This window comes from Crinia signifera, chromosome 6 (assembly GCF_055691185.1).
Source record: "Crinia signifera chromosome 6, ASM5569118v1, whole genome shotgun sequence".
Taxonomy (NCBI): Eukaryota; Metazoa; Chordata; class Amphibia; order Anura; family Myobatrachidae; genus Crinia; species Crinia signifera.
The window spans coordinates 18,761,719-18,774,728 of record NC_139222.1 but is presented as its reverse complement, the minus strand read 5'-3'; the positions used below and the strand labels follow the sequence as shown (position 1 = coordinate 18,774,728).

Here is a 13,010-nt window from a genome sequence, read left to right as displayed (position 1 = left end):
AGGAGCCATCAGCCCCTATTATACCCCTGCTCTCCCCCTCACATCATGTCACTGTGTGTTACCAGCCCAGAGATCTGACCAGTCTCCTCCCCACACTCTCTGGTGTACCTCATACATCAGGAGCCATCATTCCTTATTATACTCCTGCTCTCCCCTCACATCATGTCACTGTGTGTTACCAGCCCAGAGATCTGAGCAGTCTTTCTCCTTCGAGAGATATCAGGGGCCACAGCTTTACAGTGGGTAGTGGAGTGGGAGTGAGCACCAGCACCCTAGAGGTTAAACTTCAACTGCCTCCCAGGCAGCCGGGCTCCTCCCCTCCTCTACCCTGCCTCCAGGCCAAGGACCTCAGTTTTTTCGGGTGCTGGCAAGAGCCAGATACACCCACTAGAGGGGCTGCTGTTTTAGCAGCCAAGCTTTGGGGCCTCCCAGCATGCAATGCTTCTGTGACCGGACGCTCTGGCTACGCCCTTCGGGTCAACAGATAGCGGTTCCTGGTCTCACGGGACCTGGCCAATAGGGGATTCCCTGTTACCGTCAGTACCCGCCTGTTACTGACTCCGCCCACTACGCAGTGGGTTGGGTTATCGCTGCCACCACCAGACTCCTCCTACATGGCATCTGGAACCACGGATACTGACTCAGGCCCCAACACACAAGAATGGAATATGACTTAGCAAGCGCTTGGAGTCTCGATCAGTACCAGGGTTCCTCCCATATGGCATGTCTGGAAATGGGAAAGAAATGGTACATACAATAGTGAAGTACGTTCAAAAATACAACACACTTTAATATTCTAAAACACACAATTCTTTAAAAAACACAAACAGTTAAAGGTGGCACTATATCAAGTGCATACGTTCTCTATTTAAAAACAAATCCTTAGATGAACTTTCAATGAGACCTTAAATGAATGGAGGATTGTAATGACCGGATCCTATGGAACTGACAATGAAGCAGTTCCACAATCGCATGAAATATCCCACATCAAGGTCAATGCTGCTGGGCACTTCTGTGTGGATCTCCTCCGGTCCTCCAGATTTTCAAGTGGCTTCTGTGCAGGTCACCAACGCGTTTCTTCCTTTACAGGACTTTATCAAGGTGTCCTGATCCTTGCACTAAAGCAGTTTAAATACCTTCCTAATTCCCGCGCCGCAGCCGGACTTCTAATTAGAGCACAAGACTACAAGTCCCATAGTCCTCTGATGCGTCGCCTTGGATACCCTGGACGCCCGGAAGAACGGGTATACAGGAAGCCTGCGCCGCAGCAGAGGACTATGGGATATTGATATATCAATATATAGGCATATTGATATCCTTACAAAGAAATAAGGATCAAATATGGTTTGAGGTAACATGTTTAAAAAGGGGCAGACCTAGATGGGCCAAGTGGTTCTTATCTGCCATCAAATTCTATGTTTCTATTATGTATACTACTTAGTGTTCATTCTAGCACCCGCCATCTTTGAAAACCCATGCAGTTCCTCTTCCCTGCCTGGGGTGTCGCTGTCTGCTGTAGTGCTTCTAGCACAGTGTGGTCTGTATATCAGCACTGATGAGCAAACCAGACCTTTGCTAGAAACACCACAGCAGACAGTGACACCCCAGGCAAGGAAGAGGAACTGCATGGGTTTTCAAAGATGGCGGGTGCTAGAATGAACACTACTATATATCTATAGAAGTTTTTGTATTATGTAAAATGTATTCATTTCTTTCATAAGTTTTAGAAATGTCCCAGGAAGAAACAAGGAGGCTTTCCCTATCCGCACAGGAAGATGAAACATCGCAACGACCATCACGGACCAAACATGGCAGAGGTCCCCAGGACAAAGATGACACCGGAAAAGAAGCCATCAGCAGGGGACCCAACTTCACAGATGAAGAAACGGACATCCTCATTAATCAAGTCATTCTTCACTCTTCTCAGAATTTCGGTTCAAAGTCCAGAAATGTGCAATCTCGATTCAAGAATAGGACGTGGAATGAAATTTCGAAAGCGGTTTCTTCGAAGGGGAGTTTCCAGCGAAGCAACGATAGCTGCAAGAAGAGGTTACGAGACTGCAAAAGATTCATTAATCAAAAGATACAGAATGGACAGAAGCTAAACAAGGACTGGGAAAATAAGATTAAAGATTACCTCCTACAGGGCCAGAAAGAAAGTGCACAAGGTACTATAATATGTATGTGTATGTATGTGTGTGTGTGTGTGTGTGTGTGTGCGTGTGTGTATATATATATATATATATAAGCACTTACCCCGCACGACGTGAGGAATTGGAGCTGGCACACGGAGTTGAAGAATAGGTGATTTAATCAACATGTAGATAGTAACAGCTGTATTACCCGATAGCCGTTTCAACTGCTCATAGGCAGTTTTTATCATGAAAATTATGAGCAGTTGAAACGGCTGTCGGGTAATACAGCTGTTACTGTCTACATGTTGCTGATACATTAAATCACCTATTCTTCAAATCCGTGTGCTGGGGATATATATATATATATATATCTTATATATTTGGCTACATCTGTCACACTCAAAGTGTTTGAGTGTGTGTATATAATGCTGGGTGGAGCCTCTGGCTTACATGACTGACTCACATGACAGAGAACCAGCCCAGTGAGCCCACAGACCGTGCCAGACACCCTCTGCCTCCTCATGTTGCCCAGCACTGCTACTCCACAGCCACCAGGTGAGCACCCCCCACCGCACACCCCCCCCCCCCCCCTCCCGCGATTTGCGGCAAAAACACCCCCCCCCTCCCGCGATTCGCGGCAAAACACCCCTCTCGCGATTTGCGGCAAAAACACACACCCCCCACGCGATTCTCGCCAAAAACACACCCCCCGCGTGACCTCCCGCGATTCGCGGCAGAAACACCCCCTCCCCCCGCGACCCCCCTCCCGCGATTCACGCCAAAAACACCCCCGCCACCCCCCCTTGCGTGATTCGCGGCACCCCCCGCGACCCCCCTCCCGCAATTCGCAGCAGCCCCAGGATTAAATGGCACATGCAAAACACATGGCTATGGTCGACAATGAAAAAGGTTGACATGAGTTTTTGAAGATTTATTTTTCATTTTTTTATGTTTTCATATTCATTCTCATGTGTCGACATGGACACCAATGAAGTGCCACACTTATGTCAACATTTACATGTGTTGACCTTTCTGTGTTGATTTTACACCCCGTGACCCCCCCTCCCACGATTCGCCGCAACCCCCCCCCCCACCCCGCGATTCTCTGCAACCCCTCCCCTCCCGCAATTCGCAGCAAACCGCAACCTCCCCCACCCGCAATTTGCGGCACCCCCCGCGACCCCCCCTCCCGCAATTCGTGGAAACCCAAGTTGCAATACAGGGCATTTTTCATACAATTCTAACCATATTTCTCATATACAAACGTACACAAATTAAGGGGGCGCAGACCCTTACGACTGTGTGAAGAGCTCCTGTATATATACATACATACACACACGCACGCACACCGTTAATCTGTTATTTAATAATTAAATAAAAAATTGACACAATTACTTCCATGCACCAACCTTTTTGCCTAAGGATCAACAAAAGATTCAACACGGAAACATCAGAAGCCAGACAAGGAAACCACCCCAAGGATAAAATCAAAAACAGAACACAGAGGCGAGTAGCGTCATTTACAATTTTTTACATAAAAATTTGACCAAAACTAACAATTTTTAATGATTTCATATTACATATTTAGGAAGAAAACGCAAGAGAAGGGTTTCAATTGGAGGATTTAAAAACCGATCCACTGGGCCAAGTGTTGACAAGTCAGGTAAGCCAGTTTAAAAAAAGGTATATATAATCCTGTGAAATGTCATTTGATTAGCTCATCGTTAAATTGACGGTATAATATTTTACATTCTAGCCACACCAACGCAGACCATCCAAGCTGACCCGCCTGCCCCCCTGCCTCACACACCGGTGCAAGTGGAGCCAATGGAAGAAGGAACAGCAGCACATAGGCATCCTCCGATTGAAGTCCAGCACATTACGGATATTGACACTTCCAGTAGTGTTGCCGCAGCCCTTGCACCTCAGACGCAGAGATCAACCCAAACAGGTTTGATTTGAAACGTGGTCAATTATTATTGTTTAATTCGGTTAAACTGCATTTTGACAACTATATTGTTTACCTTGTATTACAGATTCACAGCTCAATGTTATTCTGGAGGTTTTGAGCAACATGGAGAAACGCAGAGCGGAAGATACAAAAAGGATTGAGAGTCGTTTGGACAACATTGACCGTAACTTCGCCCAGATGAAGACCGACATTGATCGACAAACAGAAGCAATGCTATCGCTTGGTCGACGCTACGAGGAACTTTTGTCGTCACATTTGTCTGCGGTTGGACGTTGGGCCTGACTCGGTCCCGAGTGCCTACCCCCCGGCAAAAAAAACACACCTGCTGACTGTGCAGGTCGGTGAAGCCGATAACCCGATTGTGCGCATGCAGTGCTTCAACATCGATCCCCCATGCAAATGTGCAATGTTATTTTGGGGGGGGGGGGTGTCATTTTTGATCGATAATATTGCTCAGTGCTCTAGGACTGTTTCATTGATTGCCTTTTAGTTGCCGATGATCGATTTGACTTCATTGTCTATGTTTAGGCCTTTTGTTGCCAGTGTTTCCAAATCTATCATATGTTTGAGTTCTTCTCTGTTTATTTTGGTCTCCGCCTCTCCAATTCTTCCTTGCTAATTTGATCCCTGTACATTTTAATAGGCTGGGATCACTGTGGTGGGTAGATTTGATTACTATCACTCTGCACCACTACAGTACATTAGAGATACGGTACTAAGTGTTGTTTCCCCCCACAACAAAACCTTTCTATGTGCTCAGGAGCAGGTGAGATCAGGAAGGTGGGATGCACCGCATGTGGTGCATTCCGCAACTAACCTGCCTGCATAGCCGTGTTTAAGAAGGCCGTATGCATGTAGATCAGCGGTTCCAAACTTTTTCCCTCCTGTACCCCTCGATTGGGCTTTTCATTTCAGAGTATATTTCGGACAGGTGTCTTTATCAAAGACCACTTGTGCTCACTATCGTTTGTTCCTTCAGAAAAGCTGAAATTGAAATAAAAATTGTAAAAAACATTCACATTGTCTATTCTGTAATTGGCATCAATTAACATTTGTTTAACGAGACCTATACACTTCGGTGGTCTGCAGATCATCATATGACAAGACACAATTTAGCAAGAAGTTCAAATATAGATACACAATGAAGCATCAGCCTTTAAAAGGGGATTTTTGTAAGAACTTCGTTCTTCCGTTCGAATCCCTTTCTCTGAGTCCATCTTGGTGACACAGCTCAACCTTCGGATGTAGGAGGGTCCGCAGGAGCCAGGCACCTATGCTGACTTCTTTGAGAGGCAGGCTCCTCCCCTGTTGAATCCCAGAAATCCTCAGTACAACTTCCAGAGCAGACTAGTAAACATTACTCAGTACAGCGCCTGAACATAATATGCACAATCAAACAATAACCATATAACATGATAAGTAACATGAAACGGCATAAACTTACTGAGCATAAGGGAGGGATCGCGGTGTCACCAGGATGGACTCAGAGAAAGGGATTCGAACGTTAAGTTCTTACAAAAATTCCCCTTTCTCTTTCATCCATCCTGGTGACACAGCTTAACCATGGGAAGTTCAAGAGATGGTCCTTTGGGAGGGAACGCTCAGGTTTGCAACCCGTAGCACTGCTCGCCCATATCATCCCCCCCCCCCACACACTTTGATCCCAGAACGGGGAGTCTCCTCCCTGTCATGCGGAGGACTTATTTGAAAGACTGTTTCCCTGTATTCCCTTTGGAAGAAACGGTGCCTGGGCGCACGTCCCTTGCCAGATGGAAACTTACCTCTACCAGGCTGACCTCTGATGGACGCTCTGGCCTTAAGCCAGAGAACTCTCATATCTGTTGCAGAAACGGCTGACCCAACCCCAGGGGTAGAGACTTCAAAATCCTCACTCTGTCCCCAAAACATGTCCTCAGGACATTCTCCTTCTTCCTCCTCAGAGTCAAAATTAAGTGGAGGTGGGGTGGACAAGTAAAAATCTTAGGTGCCTTAACAAACTGCTCCATAAATGCACTCCTTTTGTGCACACCCTGAGCAGTGTGCTGCATAGTCTGCAGTGAAGCAGGATCCCCTTGTGAGGGAGTGGGTGAGCTCACAGAGGGTTGTGAGGAAGGGAAAAGCCTTGGGGACCTAATGAGCTTGTCCCTCTGCCTATTAGGAGCCTGCACTAAGGCAGCCATAGATCTCCCCAGGGCAGCCGCCCACGCAGGTTCAGGCTGCTCAGACCTCTGGGCTTGAGCCCCACTGGGCACAGACTCACATGCAGGGCACAAATCCCCCTGGTCCATCTGTTCAGCAGTTCATTTGATACCGCAAAACCTGCAGTCTATTAACATTGCAGCTGTTCCTTCCCCCTACAACAGCAGAAATACACCTCTCTGTCATAATCTTACAGTCACAGTGCAAAATGTCAGGCACTGTTACAGAATAATATACCAGTGTACTTATCTGTCTGTGCTGCTGTAATGGACCCTCAGCGGTCACCAGGGAAAGCGCTGCTCAGAAGAAACGGACTCGAGTTTGCAGTTAAAATCTTCCTTTCAGCTCCGCAGAGTGTGGGGAAAAGGGCACCAGACACAGTGAAATGAAGAGACCAAGTCCCTGCTTCACCGGGGAGGGAAGCTGTTTTGGAGCCCTCCCCTCTAAGCCGCTCCTACCAGTTGTTTCTTCTGTCTTCCAGTGTCTCCCCTCCAAAGGGATCACTTGGAATTGCCCAGCTGCGCAGGGCTCCTGTAATAGACTTCATCTACAAACATGGAGTTTGCCTGCGATCCCCCTCTAAGCAGTGAGCCGGATCAGGTCTCTCCCCAGGGGGCCCAGGAGACCTCTCTCTTAGGAGGACAGAGGGCTGTGCTGAGAGAAAACAGCTTGATTTCGCAGCACACAGAAATCTGCCAGGACGCGCTTCTGTCAGCCACTGCTGCGCTGTCAGTGTAAAGAAGCTTCCTCTGTACCGGCACTAACTAGGTGAAAATTAATAACAAAACAAACCCCTAGCTACTCTAAAAAACAGCTGCAGCCCATCAGCACAGCACCCACTCCGGTGGGCACCTAACTCGAACTGAAGAATGCTGGGATGCATTAGGGAGGAGCCTGCCTCGCAAAGAAGTTAGCTCCTGCGGACCACACTACATCCCAAGGTTGAGCTGTGTCACCAGGATGGACGATAAAGTCCCAAATAAATGAAGAAAAAAATAGCGAAAAGCCATGTTGATCTAATGCATGTCTATCTTTTGGTCTCTACCTATCTACAGGAACCAAGAGACCAGGTAAGTATATTCTGTAGATGGGGTGATACTGATTAAATTATCTATTCTCTCTTACACCCCACTTTAATGTGTATATTAGGGAATGTGTCGGTTATAGGGGAAAGGGATATATCTGCACTGGCTGGTGCTATAGCACTCGAACAGTCCCCAAGCGAGACAAACCAAATCCGTAGATATCAGTGGGGGTGCAGCCAAAGACATTAGATGATCCAAAAAGGAGGAGGACAGGGAAGAATGTCTGTGAATTTATAATAAAATTCCAATATTTTATTTGATATCGTTAAAAACTGTCAAATGTGTGAAATAATTCTGTGTTGTGTACAAAATAATTAAACAATTTTACTATTAAAATACGGCGTCCTTGGCTTTTATTTTAAACTTTTTGGAGTGTTTCAGATAGTACACTGGTGTGTTTCAGAAAATCTGTGCCTTGGCCTCCATTCTGCCCCTCTTGGGGTCAAGAAATAATGAGTTATTCCTTAATTGTATATATTGCCCACCTGGGTTGTGACAATTTAAAGAGTTCTGTACTTCTGCAGTATTCCCACAATCTTGCTACTTCTTGTCAGATTAGCCCAGTGGTTCCCAAACTGTGTGCCTAGGTACCCTGGGGTGCCTCAGGACACTTGCAGGGGTGCCTTGGGTTCGTGGAGCAAGATCAATTCATATTATTTATGGTCAATGTACCAGGCAAAACCAGTGCTTTTGGCTGCCAATCATAATATATGTGGACAAACAGAAGCAAATCCTGCCCCTCACCAGATAACTGTCACATATAAACACAATGTACTTAATTTTATATTTTTTTTCTGTATTTCTCGATAAGAAGCATTTGGCCTAGGGGTGCCTTGAAAATATTTTGATGCTCTAGGGAGCCATGATTCAAAAAAGTTTGGGAACCACTGGATTAGCCTATTTATTTTCTGGGCATGTATCCAAAATTGGATACTGTATCAATGTTTGTACAGAAACATACTTTTTTAACTCATTAACTAGTATGGTGCCGTTACACATAAATGACACTTTTAATATTGTTATAATTGAGAAGAGCTGTTCCTGAGTGTACTATCGATGTACCCCAACAGAGTATTGAGTGGTTTTGAACTCGTTATATTCAGATAAGTACCTCCTTTTCCTCAAGTGAATTGTCAAATTGTCTTATATAATGGAATCCCACAGAGTTATTTGTGGTCAATTTATTGCAATCTAATCGGTCGAATTGCCTGGTAATAAGTTGCTGTTTTCTGATTTGGAAACAAGGGATATAGTATATTATATAATTATGATATCCACTGTTCTTATTATGACTTGATTTATTGGGCTTATCACACAAGCTGTCAGTGTAGTCTGTATGATTAAAACATTGCTTAATATGGTTCTATGTTCAAGAGAGAACAAAGAGGAGAGAAAAAAAGAAACTCTGTGTGGGGGCACTCCTAATGTTTCAGGAAAATAATTAGTACTGTGACTATTCTTAAAACATAACTTTTATTATTATTATTTACTTAAAATTCTGACCACCATGTATATTGCACACTGCGAGATATTATAGTTGGTACATCTACATGAGATGCATATGTAGTATCAGGGCCGCCCGTCAATTTTGGTGCCAGCACTGCAATCCACTTACGTTTTCTATCTTTCGGTCATAACCCTGGGACCTGCCACTCTCTCATTCCACTTCCTCTGTTTTCTTACATGAGGGGTGAAAAGCAGAAGTGACTTAGTCCCCAGTAGGGCTGACTACCTATTCTCCAAGTGATTCCTATACTCATGACACCATAAAGTAACATACTCCAGCTGAATACATGACCAATGATTTAAACCTTACATACATTCTAAATTGGATGACATGTGTTTGGATATATGACGGTCATTTGCAATCTCATGTAGATGACAGTGGGATGTACCAACTATAATGTTTCTCAGTGTGCAATATACATGGTGGTCAGAATTTTAAGTAAATAATAATAAAAGTTATGTTTTAAGAATAGTCACAGTACTAATTATTTTCCTGAAACATAAGAGTGCCCCCAAACAGAGTTTCTTTTTTCTCTCCTCTTTGAATAAGGGTGGCGAGCGCAGCAGAACACCCGACCTTTTCATACCCCCACTATCCATGTCGGCTTGGAGTTGATTTTATATAGTGTGGCGTGCGCAGCGCGCCACCGAGCCCGAAGCTTGGCGAGCGCCGCGGATTACTTAACATGTATTGCGCGTCGGCTCGCTGCACTCTCCACACTATATAAGATCAATTCCACGCCGACGTGGATAGTGGGGGTATGAAAAGGTTGGAGGACGCGTTCCGACACCTCTTGCGGGGCTCACTGCGCTCGCCGTACTTCGGGGTGGCGTTGATACTGGGGGTGACGCAAAATGATGGCATAGGTGCTTACGATTGTAAACACCCATCACATGGGTGCTTGTACAATAAAATATCGCATCACATCACATTTGGTGCACTGAGATCGGATTTGATATTTTATTGTATAAGCACCCATGTGCACTGTATATGGACATCGCATCGCATGCTAATATAACGCGTCATGCGATGCAATTTCAGTATGGAGAATAGCCCAGTAAGCATTTAGCGTACTAGGCGCCCTGCTAGGAAACAAGTACCAGTGTTTCTTATTGCATGTGAAGTGATTTTGTGTAATAACGAACTCCAGAAGTTGGATCAAAAAGGAGTTGAATAAATTTTGTCTCTTCATACTTAAGAAGTTGCATTAATACTGTTTATGTGATGGATGCTGGTATATAAACTTTTGACATCATATGTGACTAGCCAGGTGTTTGGGCCAACCGTGATGTCTTGTAATTTCAGTAACACCTCCAAGGTGTCTCTTACATAGGAGGGCAGAGTACATGGTGTCGTAGATATTGATCGTCAAAGATACTCGCCTTCTCTGTTAAGCATCCAACCCCTGAGACAGTTGGCCTGCCTGGGGGGAGCTGTTTCACTCTTGTGGATTTTGGGCAACAGGTATAAGGTTGGTGGGATTGGAAAATCCACTTGTAGGAAATCATAGTCCTTCTTAGTGATGATGTTATCCTTCCATGCTTTGTCAATAAGGTTTTTGTACATATGATGATAAGTAGTTGTTGGAATGAAAGTCAAGGTTTTGTAGCATGTCCGGTCATTGAGTTGCTTGTTTAGTTCTTGGATGTACGTAGATGTTGGCCACAGAACTATATTGCCCCCTTTATCTGAGGGCTTCATGATTACATCTTCCCATTTAGAGATTTCTTTGAGAGCTGTTGGTGTTAAGTTATCCCGAGTATGATTCCATTGGATCTGAATGATTCAGAAGATCATCCAGGTCCTTTGAGATAAGGTCTAGGTATACCTTAACTGGTGGGCATATCTTGAAATCTGGGAAGAAAGTGGATTTTCTCTGTAGCTGTTTACTGTCATAGGGCTGCAAGTTATCCTCTTCTGTGTTTGATTCTAGTTCTTCCAAGATTTTTAAAATCTCCAAGTCTTCTTTTGAGAAGGGGGTGGGGTTTGTTATGGTCAGAGTTTTGCTTCTGTGTCCTTTTTTTGGGTGCTAAAGATTTTTTTTTAAGGAGTATTTTGCGAGCAAAGAGTTGGGTATCCTTCTCACATTCAAATCTGTCAAATTTGCTGACAGGTGAGAAGGATAGTCCCTTAGATAGTATAGAGATTTGGTCTGGATTAAGAGTTCTTGTAGACAGGTTGATGACTCTTAGTTTGTCATCCTCTACTACCTGTATTGACGTCTCTCTCTGGGTTCTCGCCAGTCTCTGTACTCGCGTTTTCTTCTTCTTACCCTTCCCCCTCCTAATCTTATGTCTTCTATATTATGACGTGTGTTCCTTGGAGTCATATCTAAAAAGATCTCCGGTTGCTATCAAACATGCTGGAGGAACTTTCGCCTTCAGAAGAGTCCACTTCTGATGTGGAATAGTTGGTTTTTCCATCATTTCTCTGTTTGACGTTGTATGATCTCCATCTATAGACAGTACCTTGGGCGAAGTCCATTTGATCTCTATGCAGTTTCCTGCGTTTTCTTTCAATGACCGTAGTTTCAAACTCTTCCACCTCTTATTTGTATTTATTGTATGTAGATTGAAATTTGTCAAGGCCTTCCATTTTATTTTTAGTTTTTCTACCAGTAGTGTTATCACTTTAGTATATTGGTTTAGAATTAGGATTTTAATTAGATCCTTTGAGCATTGGGTTAATGTGTTTTCCCATTCTTTTTTTTTAGATCCTCTGTTGCAAGTTTGTATGTTGGAAAGACTTTGGGATGCAGTCCTCTAGGTTTTAAGTTGTTCTTTAAATAATTATCAAAGGTGTTTTTGTTCCACCACGTCTTGCTGTTTTATTTGTATTTGTTTCAGGGAGAAAAGATCATCTGACCAATTTCTATTTGAAGGATTTCCCCGCCTGATAATAGATCCAGACCGTTATTTAGTTTTTCTCTCCTGTGGTCTAAGTCCTTTGCCAGGGTGAATGACGACATTTTATAGTACAGGTATCTTAAAGGTTTTTCTTTTTTTGTAAGAAAAGAAAAGGAAATAGTTTTTATTAAGTCTAAATTAAGGTTGTAATACTCAGGTATAGAGTTTATGTGCCGTGCTAGATTGACCATTATCAGTCCACTACAATATATCAGAAATAGGGGAAAGGGATATATCAGCACTGGCTGGTGCTATAGCACTCGTACGAGCCCCAAGCGAGACAATCCAAATCCATAGATCTCAGTGGGGGTGCGGCCAAAGACATTAAATGACCCCAAAAAAGAGGACAGGGTCTTTCTTTGTTGGCGCACAGATATAAATAGAATTGTGTCTGTGAATTTATAATAAAATTCCAATATTTTATTTTATATCGTTAAAAACTGCCAAACGTGTGAAAAATTTCTGTGTTGTGTACAAAATAATTAAATAAACAATTTTATAAGTAAAATTCTGTGTCCTTGTCTTTTTTTGTATTTTAAACTTTTTGGGGTACTTGTGTAGTTTCACGGCGGCAGCTCTGCGCTAAGTTTGAATCCCGGCAGCTGTACGCCAACGGCTGACTTTCTTCTCAAGTTCGTTTGAAGGTACGTTATCAGCGTAGCTCAAAGGCTGCCTTACTTGTGTAGTTTCACGGCGGCAGCTTGAACTAAGTTGTCAGCGTAGTGACTCCGCGGCAGCCCTGCGGTGACAGGTCATTGTGGCACTTGTAGTTCCAGAGAAATAGACAGCCCGGCACACCGGCAAATTGAGAAAGTCACATATACACAAGTGGTGGACACTGTTGCGCTGTCTCTCTATTGAAGGATGTAAAGTTTACTCCTCTTCTGTAATATTGTTCCTTCACGGGTACCGGCTCATATATATAAAATGAGGAAATAAAAGATAACAAGGGGATTTGAAGAATGTGAGATCAATATAATTGATCTGACAGCTCATACAGGATCCCTTCTCACTGACCTGTATTACAGGCCCTATATGCCCATAAAGGTATCTTTGTAGGCACCAATCTCTTAACAGGATAGCCTTATGACACCAACGATTCCACAAGGACCCCTCAAAAGTGTATGCTCACCTTAGTAGAGTGCCCTATTTTCATCTAAAGGTATCTTTAATCCTAAAACGCCAGTAGGGATATCAATCCAGACT

General features: G+C 43.9%; 2 protein-coding genes across 15 annotated transcripts in view; one reads left to right on the top strand and one right to left on the bottom strand.

Annotated features, from left to right (window-relative positions):
* The window catches only part of LOC146009999 (uncharacterized), a 49,462-nt gene extending 41,735 nt beyond the window's left edge, over positions 1-7,727 (top strand). For 13 of the 14 annotated variants that reach the window (XM_083150731.1, XM_083150724.1, XM_083150730.1 and 10 more), the window contains 5 exons: positions 1,722-2,168; positions 3,558-3,641; positions 3,724-3,798; positions 3,892-4,086; positions 4,172-7,727. In XM_083150731.1, coding sequence (XP_083006857.1) covers positions 1,722-2,168; positions 3,558-3,641; positions 3,724-3,798; positions 3,892-4,086; positions 4,172-4,389 — 1,019 coding nt within the window. In that variant the 3' untranslated portion in view covers positions 4,390-7,727. The remainder of the gene's footprint in view (positions 1-1,721; positions 2,169-3,557; positions 3,642-3,723; positions 3,799-3,891; positions 4,087-4,171) is intronic. The other variant, XM_083150726.1, reaches the window with a different exon arrangement.
* The window catches only part of LOC146009536 (uncharacterized), a 783,885-nt gene that overhangs the window by 547,174 nt on the left and 223,701 nt on the right, over positions 1-13,010 (bottom strand).